The sequence below is a fragment of the Lontra canadensis genome, unplaced genomic scaffold (genome assembly GCF_010015895.1).
Source record: "Lontra canadensis isolate GAN:19392208 unplaced genomic scaffold, GSC_riverotter_1.0 scaffold41, whole genome shotgun sequence".
NCBI lineage: Eukaryota > Metazoa > Chordata > Mammalia > Carnivora > Mustelidae > Lontra > Lontra canadensis.
The window spans coordinates 10,481,234-10,495,744 of record NW_022631035.1 but is presented as its reverse complement, the minus strand read 5'-3'; the positions used below and the strand labels follow the sequence as shown (position 1 = coordinate 10,495,744).

At 40.6% G+C, this 14,511-nt stretch overlaps 1 protein-coding gene across 5 annotated transcripts in view; it reads left to right on the top strand.

Moving 5' to 3' along the window:
• The window catches only part of MAP2K6 (mitogen-activated protein kinase kinase 6), a 117,286-nt gene that overhangs the window by 75,150 nt on the left and 27,625 nt on the right, over positions 1 to 14,511 (top strand). For all 5 annotated transcript variants that reach the window (XM_032870745.1, XM_032870744.1, XM_032870749.1 and 2 more), the window contains exons 3-7: positions 8,604 to 8,652; positions 9,238 to 9,351; positions 10,809 to 10,928; positions 11,979 to 12,095; positions 12,770 to 12,821. In XM_032870745.1, the coding sequence (XP_032726636.1) occupies positions 8,604 to 8,652; positions 9,238 to 9,351; positions 10,809 to 10,928; positions 11,979 to 12,095; positions 12,770 to 12,821 (452 nt within the window). The remainder of the gene's footprint in view (positions 1 to 8,603; positions 8,653 to 9,237; positions 9,352 to 10,808; positions 10,929 to 11,978; positions 12,096 to 12,769; positions 12,822 to 14,511) is intronic.

Below are 14,511 nucleotides of genomic sequence, written 5' to 3'. Positions count from 1 at the left end.
ACCTTTTTTAGGACTTTGGCCCAAATCCCTAAGTGTGCTCAGGTCCTGGTGAAGCAGGATACCGTCTCCCTTAGCCTCCCTCTTATTTCTTTTACTCTCTGTGGGGTGGTGAGAGTACCTCCTGTCTAGTTGGGGGTATGACCACCTTACAAAGCATCTGCTTGGGAGGAATGGGAATTGCAAGGAAAAAAAAGTCACCACACGAAGTTCTACAGAGGCAGCACAAGCATAGGGAAAGGCCATCCCCATGGAAGCTTGAGTTTTCAAGGCCGTTGGTCAGCTCTATGAAAATGCCTCTCTTTCTGAAGGTTTTTGACCTTAAACACGATCTGTCCTATCAGAAAGTGCACCTTCTAGTGATGGAATGTGCTAGTAAAGATGATCACGTCTATTGTAAGACTTTGTTGAGGCCGTTAGCCATACCCTGCAGTGGTATGAACAAACGTCCCACTCAAGAACCTCTAAATACAGAGCGAAAGTACACTCCTCCGGGTTCTGCTCTCTAGCTCGAGGGCCAAGCTCACCTTAGAGGGGTCCTTTCCTGAGGCTGTAGCAGGAGGTTCTTTCCATATCTGTTTTCAAGATTGCTGTTTTTGATGTTTTTTTGTTGTTGTTTGTTTTTTGTTTTTGTTGGACCTATGACCTGTGTAATTCATAACATCTCCTCTCGATTGGTTTCTCAAGAGTTTAGACTCAAACATATTACTTCCCTGTACTATCTGTATAGGTCTCTCTGTGATATACTTTAAAACTTTTCAACTTGAAATTATTGTAGATTCATGGGAGACGACAAAGAAATGCATAGGGAAGTCTCATGTACCCTTCCCCTAGGTTGTGTCCTCCCCTCCATGTTCACATCTTAACACAGCTACAGCCCAATATCAAAACAGAGTGGCATTGGTACAAACCATTACTCTTCCAAGTACCCGTGTGTGTGTGTGTGTGTGTGTGTGTGTGTAGCTATATGCAATTTTGTCACATGTGTAGCCTTAGGGAACCACTACCATAATCAAGATACTCAATAGTATCAATACCACAAGATTCTCTGATGTTATTCTCTTACAGTCATACCCACCTCTAACCCCCAGCCCTAATCTCTGGTAACCACTCCCCTGTTCCCCATTTCCATCTTGTCTCATGGTTGTTACATCAACAGAACCATTCACCTCCAATTGGAGACTCTGGCTTTTCCATGCAGAATCGTTTCCTTGAGTTCATTCAAGCTGTTGCATGTATCAGTAGTTCTTTCCTTGTTATTGCTGAATCCATTCCATGGTGTGGCTACACCACAGTTTGTGGAACCCCTTTAGCCTTTGAAGGAGATATGGGTAGTTCCAGTTTGGGGCTGTTTTGACGAAAGCAAGTTCCTGAGTGAAATTAAGTCTTCATTTCCCTGGGACATGTGTCCAGTAGTGCAATTGCTGGGTTATTCAGTAAATCCACTTTTGAAATAACTTCCAAGATATTTTCCAGAGTGGTTGTACCATTTTACATTCTTACTGGCAATTTGAGGAAGATCCAGTTTCTCTGCAGCCCTGCCAATATTAACACTATTCAGTCATCCTATTTTTTAAAAACTTACTTATTTATTTGTGTGTGAGGGGGAGAAAGTGCAAGTTGGGGGGAGGGGCAGAAGAAGAGGGAGTGGGAGAATCTTAAGCAGACTCCACCCCCGACTTGGAGCCCAGTGCAGGGCTTGATCTCACAACCCCGAGATCATAAGCTGAGCTGAAATTAAGAGTCAGACACTTAACTGACTGAGCCACCCAGGTGCCCCATTAGCCATTCTGATAGATATATAATACTATATCATTACAGTTCTCATTCTTATTTGTGTAATGGCTCATGATGCTGATGAATATTTTTAGGTGTTTATTTTCCATCCATATATCTTTGATGGTGAAATGTCTGTGTACATCTTTGGCTACTTCCTAATTAGATTACTTTTTTTAATGTTGAGTTTTGAGAGCTCTTTCTATATTCTAGACACAAGGAGTTTGTCAGATATGTGATTTAAAAACGTATTCTCCCAGTCTATAATTTGTCTCTTCACCCTTTTATTTTGATGAAATCCCATCTAGCAATTTTTCCTCTGATGGGTCATGGATTTGGTGACAATTTTAAGAACCCATTGCTTCATACTTTGTTCCTGTTTTTCAAAATAATTTTTGGCTAATTTAGGCCTTTCCCCTTCCCATATTAGTTTTAGAATCGGCTTGTTTACATCTACAAGTGAACTTGCTGAGGTTTCGGTAGGAATTATGTGTAACCTTAGATCAATTTGGGGAGAACTGATGTCTTAACTACACCGAGTCTCCTAATCCATGAACCTGGTAGATTTCTAGATTTTCTTTGATGTCTTTCATCAGTATTTTATAGTTTTTATCATATAGGCTCTCTACAGTAGGGTTTGTTAAAATTTATACCTAAGTATTTAATTTTGTAGGGAGCAACTGTAAATTGTACTCCATTTTAAATTTTGGTTTCTACCTGTTAAGGATCAGTATATAGAAATGCAGTAGATTTTTCTGTATTGTTCTTGTATCCTATGACCATACTGAATTCACTTAGTGGTTCTAGGGGCATTTTTGTAGATTCTGTGTGTGTGTGTGTTTGTAAAGTCTTTATAGAGCTTTTTATGTAGACAATTATGCTACCTGCAAATTGAGACAGTTTTCTTTCTTCCTGTATTTTTTCTGTATTCCTGTATTTTAAACTGCATTTTTAAAAACTTTCATTATTTTTTTGCTTTATTTCAGTGGTAGGAATGTCCAGTTCCATGTCAGATAAGATTGGTGAGAGCAAGCAACCTCACTTTGTTGTTAGAGGGAAGGAGTTCAATCTTCTACCATTAAGCATGATGTCAGGTTTTTGTAGACTGAGGCTTGAAAAAGTTCCTCACTAGTTGTGGGGTACTATGCGTTTTTATTGTTAATGCGTGTCAAATTTTGTTAAGTCCTTTTTTGTGCATGACTTGACAGGATCGTAGGTTTTTCTTCTTTGTACTTTTGATATGGATTACACTGTGATTGATTTTTGAATATTAAACTCACTTTGCATACCCCAAATAAATTCCACTTGGTTGTGGTACATTTTTTTTAATACATTGTTGGATTCAATCTGTTGAAGTTTTGTTGAGGATTTTTATGTCTATGTTCATGAGATATTTTGGTCTGTAGTGGGTTGTTTTGGGTTCTTTTTACTTCTTCTTTTTTTAGTGTATGCTGTTATTTTCTGGGTTTGACATTAAGGTAATATTGGCCTCATAAAATAAATTGGTAAGAGTTTCTTTTTTGTTTTGTTTTGTTTTTTTGTTTTGTTTTTGTTTTTGTTTTTGTTTTCTGGTAGGCACATAAAATCTGTATTAATTCTTTTAAAAAATGTTTGCTAAAATTCTCCAGTGAAACAAAATGAGCCGATATATTTCTTATTTTTTTCTGGGACTTTTACAATACAGAATTAATTCAGATAACCTATTTTTTTCAAGCTTGGGTAGTTTCTGGTTTACAAGGAATTGGTCCATTCCTTCTAAGTTGTTGAATTATAAGAGTAACATTGTTTATAGAATTTCCTGATTATTCTTCGAATGGCTACAGGACATGTTGTGATATCCTTTTTTTCCTGAGACTGGTAATCTGTGCCTTCTCTTATAATCTGTGTCAGTCTTGGTGGAGGTTTATCAATATTATTGATATTTTAAAACATTTTATGTATGTAGGTATTAATTTAGAGAGTGCATGTGCGAGGGGGGTGGGAGCAGAGAGTAAAGGAGAGAGAAGCTTAAGCAGACTCCCCGTTGAGCGCAGAGCCCTGCTGCGGGCTCGATTTCACGTCCCTGAGCTCAAGACCTGAGCCAAAATCCAGAGTTGGATGTTCAACTGATGGCCCCCCCGAATGCCCTGATTTTGGGGTACATTCTCATGTCCCCCTCCCACTTGTCTTACATTCCTTCCTTTTAAATTTTTAGCCCTCATTTCCTTCTAATTTATATTTTCTGTATTTTATGAATTTTATGAAAGCCACCATAAATCCTACCTTCAGATAAACAAATGAGTAAAAATGTACGCAATGAAAAACCTAGTTTCTCTGCTGTCTTTCCTTCATGTGGCAGAATAAACTTTAAATTGTATTTTCTTTTTCACTGTGTAAAGCCAAGGGCATCACTTTATCGTTGTAGAGCAGACTACTTTAGCTCACGGGGAGCCTTATTAGCCGTAGTAGTATTTTAATACCGATGCTTATATTCGTAGACCTAAAGAAGTAGCTTCCACATTTTGTGTTTTTCTTGGCAATTTTTGGGGGTTGGCTTGGTAACTCGTACCATTTATACCCTGCCTTCTTCTGCTGTACGACACAAAAATAAATACCCTGGGACAGAGTGCCATTCTTCCTGGTTCTGTGTGTGGTCCCTCTGCTGGAGCTCTTTCTCTGAGTAACGGATGCCAGTGTGTCTTGGCTCAGGTTTCTGAGCTGTCCCCGTACTTGATTGGCAGCAGCTAATTCTGAACTGATTCCATGCTCGTGAATATTATTCTAGTTAACCCTCCCAAGAAGCTCAGGAGGCAGTTACTGTTACTCTTACTTGATAAATGAGAGAACGGACCTGTACAAGGTCAGGTGCTCAGAGCAGTCAAGCAGCACCTCATGGGTAAGAGTTCAGGCTCCGGCTACAATGCCTAGGTTCACATTTGGGATCTAAGCTTCACTAGTTGAATTCCTTAGGCGAATTCCCTAACCTTACTAAGTCGTAGTTTTCCCTTCTGAAAAATGGGAATAAATAATGATGTGGTTGCTGGGAAGAGTAGGAGTCATCATCTGTATTAAGTGTCTGGCCCAGTGCCTGTCCCATTGTACCTTCTCCAGGAAGGTTGCTCCAAGTGTTGTTGCTGTTATTATTACGAATCCACTTAATAATTATTCATGATCCCTATTATATAGTGGAAGAGCTGGCATACGAAGTCAGGGCTTTCTGACTTTCAGGGATATGCTCTGAGCCACACATCAGACTGGTCGAGGGTGTGATCAAACCGTCTGTGGCTGATAAAACAAGAGGCTAGTTTACTGGCTGTGGCTAGTAAAACATCACTTCAGCAGTTGAGATGATATAATTGTGAGGCTCTGGGTTCTAATTTTGCCAGGTCTTTGAATGACTTTAAGTTATTTAGTCTTTTTCTTTGTGAACTCTTCCCGTTGAGGTAGAGTTGTGTAAGTTAAAGAAGATACTTCATACAAAGGGTCTGGCACAGTCTCTGGCCCAAGTAGATGCTTAATAAATATTATCAAATAGATGAACAATGGTTGTCATAATAACCAGTAAACTGATTACTTATTACTTAGAATTACAAATAATTAGTTATTATAATAAGCTAAAACTCGTTCATATAAAAGCAAATAGTATGCATGGAGCACTGGGTGTGGTTCATAAACAATGAATGCTGGAACACTGAAAAGAAATAAAATAAAATAAAATGGAAAAATAAAAGCTAATACTAGGGGCACTGGCTTAGGTCATGATCTCAGGGTCTGCTCTGTGAGGAGCGTGCTTCAGCTTCTCTCTCCCTCTGCCTCCTTTACCCACTTGTGCGGCTTCTCTCTCTCTCTCTCTCTCAAAAACAGACAAACAAACAAAAACAAAAAAAAAATCTAATACTAGGTGACCTTTGGAGCACCTTTGACCTTCCAGGGACGGGATTTCGTAATAAGCCTGTTTCTTTCCCCAGAGGACTAAAATATTGAATAAGCAACAGAGAACTTATACCCACAGTTTAACCTCCTGCAGAGACCCAGTGCTCCAGGAAAACTAATATGCCCAGCCCTGGACAGAACACAGTGTCTGCGAAGCTAATACGAGCTGTCAGCCTTGGCCCCATCATTTGATGCTTTTGGCAGACCTTATGAGCCCAAGGGCCCCAGGCTTGGGTGCGTTGGTCGTTTTCATTTGAGAGGGCCTGGGTATTGGGAGTAGGTTCCTTACATTCAATCAGACTTGGACTGAATCATGGCCTTACCACTTGGGAGCAAGGTAGTTAAACTCTGGGCCATACGGTTTCTCATCTGGACCATGGGCGTAATGATACTCATGAGAGAGAGAGAGAGAGAGTGTGTGTGTTTAAAGGATTAGATGAGATATAGGTAAAGCTTTGCACTCAGTTCAGCCTCTATTCCTTTCACTTTAGGTCAAGACAGATTCAAGTGGCATGAGTTTTATTTTCAGCTCTGTTGAGCTGGATGGCTTTAGCAAATTCTGGGCTTTTCTGGGTTCCATTTTTCTCTTTCTGGAAAATGGCATGACCCCCCCTCCTATTAGGTAGAGGCATATACTGCAAGGTTAGTACAACGTTGGAGTTCAGCAAACTTTTTTTACAAAGGCCAGCTGGTAAATATTTCAGGTTTACCCGAAGCCCAGTGGCCCCTGTCGGATGGTCCTCATAGTTTTTTTCCTACAACTTTTTAAACTTAAAAACAGTCATTCTTAGCTGGGCCACAGGCTGTAATTTGCAAAGCCATGTCTGAGTACTGGAGTACCAGACCTGGAAGCAGTCTTACCCAATGCCCTCCTTGGATGGCAAGAAAATGGAGGTAGCCCCCCAAAACTAGTGACTTTCCTGTTGCTTCCTCCTTTTTCAAAGGAAGAGTATGGAACAACTGCAAGAGATTTTTTTTATTTATAATAGTCACACGTTTCAAGTAATAGTTGTCTTTCATTCAAAGTTCCATTGCAGTTAGTACAAATCATCGATGATGAAGGAAAAATTGTTCTGGAAATTTTAAGATTGAGAAATCAGATTTTTAGAAACGTAATCTTCTGGAAAGTATTTCTGAAGAAAAATCCTCTTCTCACTCATACACACAAGACATATTAAAAACATCACTGGAGTGTACTGGGGTGTGCGTATGTATTTTCTTCTGTATCTATCCCTGCCAGTTCCTGGTTTTAAGTTAGTCTAGAAAAACTTTATTTTAGGTATTCTGTGCTTTTTAAAGGGATCTTGAGGTATGGGAAGGCTTGCCATTAAAACCTTAAATATATGTTTATGTTTATATGCCCATTTTTTCCTTATTGCTTTATTTAGTTAGTTTTAGCAGAAGGGGCAGAATTATAACACAGTAGGCCTGGGGAAATTGCCAAGGGCTGGGATTCTTTTCTCCCTTTCTATCTTCTTGCCTTCCTTCCATTTTCCTTTGGATGTTTCTAGAGACAGTTCTGCATAGAATGTCCGGTTAGGGAGACCTGGGTCTCTTTGGTCACCTCTGATTCTGGCATTCCTGGGATTTTTTTTTTTTTTTTTTTTTTTTTTGTGGTGATACTTCTGGTGCCTTTATTTCAAGAAAATGCTTCTTTTTTTTTTTTTTTTAAAGATTTTATTTATTTATTTGATAGAGATCACAAGTAGACAGAGAGGCAGGTAGAGAGAGAGGAGGAAGCAGGCTCCCCACTGAGCAGAGAGCCCGATGTGGGGCTCGATCCCAGGACCCTGAGATCATGACCTGAGCTGAAGGCAGAGGCTTTAACCCACTGAGCCACCCAGGCGCCCTCAGGAAAATGCTTCTTGAAGCTCTTGGTTGGTTGCATGGCCAGACCAAACATCTTTCTTTTGGGTGGGTTGGTATCCACCCAGGCAGTATTGAAGTAGTAGAAATAAATGCACATGAGGGGACTGTATGGTTTCTCTATGGAGACACAAGATCAGCCAACCTTTAGCTGCTGAGATGGCCCCCAGATAGTATGTGTGCTGTGTATGGAAGAAATGTCACAACTGTCTTAGTCTGATAGCAGGAAGTATTCTGACCTGAAAACTAGGAGATCTGGGTTAATTGTGATCTTGGGAAGTCCCATCACCACTCTGGGCCTTTTTCCGTCTATGAACATGGGGACTAGAGAGATTTGGAATTATTGTGGTTTATGAATTTTGTGAGTTAACATAACCATATGCTAATTATTAGGTTTTTTTAAATAATTATGGGAAAATGTGGTGGAATAATTGGGCACATTGGTGCCAATGAAAGAAAAAAAGTTTGGGGCTTACTAGAATAGTATAATTATTTACATAATTCTTTACACCTAGCTCATATTTATTGGATATTTCCTGCATGCCAGCCATTGTGCTAAGCCCATTTTACTTGGACTATCTCAGGATATACTAATATCCTCATGTTAAAGAAGAAAAAGAAGCTCAAAGAGATTAAGTCATTTATTCATTTTGCTTTTTTTTTTTGAAGATTTATTTATTTTAGAGAGACAGCATGAGAGCAAGCACAGGGTAGAGTTGGGTAGGAACAGACAGAGGGAAAAGGAGAGAATCTTAAGCAGGTTCCCCGCTGAACACAGAGCCCAACTCAGGGCTGGATCCTACAATCTTGAGATCGTGACCAGAGCCAAAATCAAGAGCCAGATGCTCAACAAACTGAGCCACCCAGGCACCCCGGAGATTAAGTCATTTAAACCCAAATATATTTTATTCCAAATCCTGCATTTTTAACACTTTTACTGATGAACTTCCAACTTAACCCTAAGGAAAACTCTCTTTAGTCATATATGATTTGGGAAGGCACAGTTTACTAAATATGTCATGTTTTTTCTCTTCCCCCCTTTTCTTTCTTAGGCCACCTCGAGACTTGGACTCTAAAGCTTGCATTTCTATTGGAAATCAGGTAAGAAAAAAATATCACGGTGCCAGTTAGTATCTTGACCAGTTCCTAGGTATGCTTTCTGACTGGCCATTGGAAAATTTATTTTCCATAGCATGCCGTCAGGGGATGGGTCACAAAGTTTGAGTTTAGCAGAAGTGGTGGGTGGCGCTCTGGCTGTTTTGGGTGCCTTATTGAAATCAGGCTAGTGTCGCCCTGATGGAAGGTATTTGAGAGGAGTAGATGACTCGCTTTGGGGTGCATTCCTTAAAGTCCAAGGGTAGATCTAATTGCCATCAGTCAGCAAATGGATTAAATGTGTGAGGAAGGGGCTAAGGAGCCACAGTGTAGATCACGCAAAGTGAGTTTAGAGCCGAGTTGGAGCTGGATGTCTGCACTGCCTGTGATGAGCAGGTGGCATACTCCGCCATTCTGAACATCTCCTGGTGCTTCCTGCTGGCAGGGGCTCCTTGGATAAAGCTTCTAGATCAGAAGCTTCTGGACCAGAAATAACCCTTAGAATGTTGGGGGAAGCCAGAGAGGGGACAAGGTAGTCTATGTCCTTAAATTTTTTCTTTACTCTTGTATTATTACTTTTCTCTCTTGCAGAACTTTGAGGTGAAGGCGGATGACCTGGAGCCCATAATGGAGCTGGGGCGGGGTGCGTACGGGGTGGTGGAGAAGATGCGACATGTGCCCAGCGGGCAGATCATGGCGGTGAAGGTAGAGTTGACGGTCCCCAAACGCTTTCTGTCTGTGGTATATACGTTCATCCATCTCAACCGCAAATCAGTTCTTTTCGTAGAAGCAAAACAATCAGCAATGGAATCAAACAAAGAAGGTTATCTGTAGGGAACTATATTTCCCTCCAAATGTCTGGAAAATCCTTCCTTGGTATGAGTTGCATTTACTGGTCATTTTCTTTTGTTTTTTTAACTGATAAATCCAATCCCCTCCTTTCAACTTTTTATGGAACCACCATGTCATCACACTTAAAAGAATTATCAGTACTTCTTTAATGTCATGGAATACTGGCTCCAAAATAAATTACTTTGATTATCACTTTTTTTTTTTTTTTTTGCTGGTTGGTTGTTGAAGTCAAAATCCAAATAAAATTTCACATACTGCATTTGGTTGTTATGTCTCAAACGTCTCTTTCATTCTAATATTCTGTTGCTTTTAAAGAATGGTCCCCAAAAATCAGGAAATGAGAATTGAGGGAGAAAATTTTGTCCATTTGTGGGAAAAGGGATGGTAAAGGCATCTTGAGTGATGGCATTGTTTTTGAGCTGGAAAAAGAAATTGGAAATCATTGCATATTTCTTGAGTACATGCTCAAGGGACTTTGGGGACCCACCTTCTGTACATGTGTTCATGGATTTGGCCCATTGTTAGGGATGTGGATGTCAGATGACTTGGACCCCTTTGTTTTTGGAGAATGGAGATATATTTCCCTTGCCTTGTAGATTTTGCAATGTATTCTTCTGCAGACTTTTTGCTAATTAGGCCAAAAATATAAAAGCCTGTATATAGTATTTTTAGTATGATATTTTGTTTATTTGTTATTATATATTTATTTAATTATATTATATTTTTACTGTCATTTAATGACAAAATCGTCTTTCTTTAAGACTACATTTGTTGGCGTGACAGGTGTCTTTCCTCTCAGAAGCCCTGGGATAGGAACAAACAGTCTCTCCATTTCTGCTTGATTCCATCCATTTCGGAGAGCTCTGTCCATTCTTCTTTAGTTGCTACTTAGTCCAGATATTCTTATTTCTTCCCAAAGAGGGGCTTTTAGTTTTTTTTTTTGGTGGGATCCCGAGTCAGCCACAAAGTAACGAATACTCTGGTCTCTACCGACTGGCCACAACACAATAGAGCAGGCTGTTTTTGTGACTTGGAAGGAAATACGCTTGCCAACATTTGCCCATCTTCTGAAATATAGTGTCAGTTGGCTTCTTGCTGGGGATTTTTCAGGAAATCTACTGAAAGTCTTCCTTATTTCTCATTTGGTACAAATAGCTAGTCACTAGGGTAAATACTTGGAAGGTCATTGCTAGAACTTGTGCTATGAGTTTTGTGGTATTTTTGGGACGGGACTCCTCAAGGTCCCTGCCTTATTTACTGACTCATCCTCAGGGCAGTAACCATCCATCTTTCCTTGCATTCCCATTCAGCGGATCCGGGCCACAGTAAATAGCCAGGAGCAGAAGAGGCTACTGATGGATCTGGATATTTCTATGAGGACAGTGGACTGTCCTTTTACGGTCACCTTTTATGGCGCACTCTTCCGGGAGGTAGGTGATCCTCAGTTCAACATCTGAGGAGAACAGACACTTAAAAAGGAGTTTCTCTAATTCCGTAAAGGCGATACACCCTCCTGGCACTCTTTCTCATTGGACGTGTCTTCTCTAGAGAGATTTCTGCTCGGGCGGTCATGACATGCCTTGACGCAAAGTTGGCTTGAAATGACAGCCTTTCCAAGTGTGGGGAGCCCTTTTGAAGACACTGAGGCTCCCTTTCTCCTTTTTGTTTTGGTTTATTTTGGCGTGGTTCTCTCTATCAATTGTCTGTAGGCTAATTTAGGTAGATTACTTAAAATCTGAAATATTATGGTCTTGTGGCCAAATGATAAGCTTCGTTTACCCTGTTTATGTACCCCCAGAGGCTTACAAGGATCTCTTTGCTTTACCCCTGCTTTCCCTTTCCCATGATATGGATTATGATGCTTCAAACAGCTATTGGATGAACTATTGCCAGTGTCCCAGGTGGGAGGTCAAACATGGAGTAGGCCTGTAGACCTAATCCCTAGAAGACAGGAACCATCAAGTCCCAGTTTTCTGGGAATCTGTTGCTTTTGACTATTGGTACTGATGTATTTATTTATAATGTTTTTAAAAAATTTGAGTTGACACACAATGTCCCATTAGTTGGAGGTTGTACAACATAGGGATTTAACTTCTCTTTGCATTATGGGTGGTCACCGCAAGTGTAGCAACCGCCTTCACCGTACAACTCTATTATATCATTAACCATATTCCCTCTACCATGCCTTTTATTCTAGTAAAGCTTACTTCATTCCATAGCTGGAGTAACCCTCAGTATTTAGACCCTCTCTTTATCAAGGAGTAGGGGATCCCATGCAGGTTCTTCTTGGCTGTCTGCTAGTTGGCTCTTGGGAAACGAACTTGCTTGTCTGTAAATTCCTTTGAGACCTTGAAGGGAAATTGTAGATTTCCTCCAAAAACTTGAGTACGAGAACAGTTCTTCGTGACAGGTATTAACTGTTTCCCCTTCTTTTCCTTTTCTGTCCCTCTCTAACAATCTCTGAACCACTTCATCTCTAGGGTGATGTTTGGATCTGCATGGAGCTCATGGATACGTCGCTAGATAAATTCTACAAACAAGTGATTGATAAAGGTCAAACAATTCCAGAGGACATCTTAGGGAAAATAGCAGTTTCTGTGAGTACATCATGACCCTACTACAAGGAGCATGTGAGAAGTCTAGACCTGATGTGTCTCTCATTCCCTACTGTGAGCATACACTAGCAGGACTAGAGCTGCCCTCCAGCACATGTCTGTTGGATGCAGAAGTGCCTCTGTGGACAAATAAATGAGTGTTTTTTTCTGGGCTCTGTGTAGAATATTCTACCACTGACTTGGTCTGGTAAACTCTCCGTTAAAATACCTATAAGCAGTGCCCCCCTTTGCTATGACCCCATTCCTGGTGTCTACATTCTGATCTTAGTTTCCTCTGATTTTCATTTGTAGATTTGTTAATGTTTTCTTAAGGCTAATAAGGCATAGAAAGAAGCAGAAGAAAAGGAAATGGAAAGAAAGATTGCCCTCTTAATGGCTGTTGAGACTCATGAGGGTGGAGAGAAAAAAAGTGCTGGAGGCCAAAAGAAACACCAGCTAGATGAGTGGGACACCCTTTCTACTGTGAGATCCGGTCCTCTCTGGTGGGTGGAGGTCAAGGAGTGTAGCTTCCTGTGTATTTTCCTGGATAGGGCCCCCGCTGTTGGAGAAAATACCTTACCTGGTAATGTTAAGCAAGGGATAATAATCCTGAGTATACTTAACATTCAGTTTCTTTCCAGTGATGGAGAAAAATCTATCTTGTGTTTTACCTGCAGATTGTAAAAGCGTTAGAACACTTACACAGTAAGCTGTCTGTCATTCATCGAGGTAAGCGTGCATGGAGTTGCTTTGGCTCTTCCTTTTATAACATCCATTTCTTTTACCCAGACTTTTCTTCCCCCATGGGTGGAAGTGGAAATGAGTCAGGCCATAGAACTGGAGGGTTTTCCTTCCCAGAGGAATAGCAGATCATATAAGTAGCTGCTTTTTCTCTTGTCTGAGGACACAAGAAGCCCTGGTCTTTTTATTGCACCTAAACTGAATATAAAACACGTGTTGCCAAGCACAGCTCTGGGATTACCCCACTGAGAATTTTAGAGAATGGGATAAAAATGCCTGTTGTATTGACTGTGGCCTAGGAGCTTCTTAGAAAAGCAGATTCATGGGTCCCCAGACCACCAGAATCTCCATCTTTAAAAAGATCCCCAGGTAATTTTTGTATGCCTTAAAGTATAAAATGTTCTGGTATTAAAGTACTGCTTTTTCAGGCTGCAGGAGGCAGGATAAAATGAAAAAAAAATTGATAGATTTATCTCTTTTTCCTTTACCTCCTCTGTTTTCCTTCCTATTGGCCTGTCATCTTTCCGTCTGTCCATCCATCCATCCATTCATCATCCATCCATATATCCATTCTTCCATCTTAACATCCATCCATCTGTCCATCCATCCATCCATCCATCCATATATCCATTCTTCCATGTTAATGTCCATCCATCTATCCATCCATCCATCTATCTATAGATGTATCCATTCTTCCATGTTAACATCCATCCATCCATACATCCATTCATCTCTCCATCCATTTCTCACTTGTAATCATTTTTCCACCACTTATACATCACTATAATAGGTGCCTTGAGAGATATATGAAAACAAAACACATTCTTTTTTTTTTTAAGATTTTATTTTTTTATTTATTTGACAGAGATCACAAGTTGGCAGAGAGGCAGGCAGAGAGAGAGGGGGAGGGAAGCAGGCTCCCCACCGAGCAGAGAGCCCAAGGCGGGGCTCGATCCTAGGACCCTGGGATCATGACCTGAGCTGAAGGCAGAGGCTTTAACCCACCGAGCCACCCAGGCACCCCAACAAAACACATTCTTATTAAAATTCCATAAAGGGATTCTTGATAGGGAAATAAGACCGATGTATGACAAACACATGGAAAAAATCAACCACATTACCAAGATGAAATTACCAAGAAGAGCTCTCCGTAGATTCTAAAGCAAGGAAATGATTAGCACTGGGTGACTATAGTCAAGGAAAACTTCTTAGAAGTTGCTCACTCAACCAAGTCTGAAGAAGAGTTAGTGGAAAGTGTGGATAGCTGGTGGGGTAGTGAGATTTGGTAATTCTCACGCTGTCTGAGTCAGCCTCAAAGTGATGTAGAATGTCCCACTCAGAGTACCTATTATTACTGTTATTGCTGTTATTATTATCATTAATTGTTATTATTAGAAATTGGAAAAATAGGGAGGATGACGAGGAAGAGAAGAAAGTGGGAAAGAGGGGCACCTGAGTGGCTCAATGGGTTAAACCTCTACCTTCGGCTCCGGTCATGATCTGAGGGTCCTGGGATCGAGCCCCGCATCGGGCTCTCTGCTCTGTGGGGAGCCTGCTTGCCCCTCTCTCTCTCTGCCTGCTTCTCTGCCTACTTGTGATCTCTGTCTGTCAAATAAAAAAAAAAGAAAAAGAAAGTGGGAAAGAATCCAGGTGGGAAGAAGCATGTAGATTACCCCCC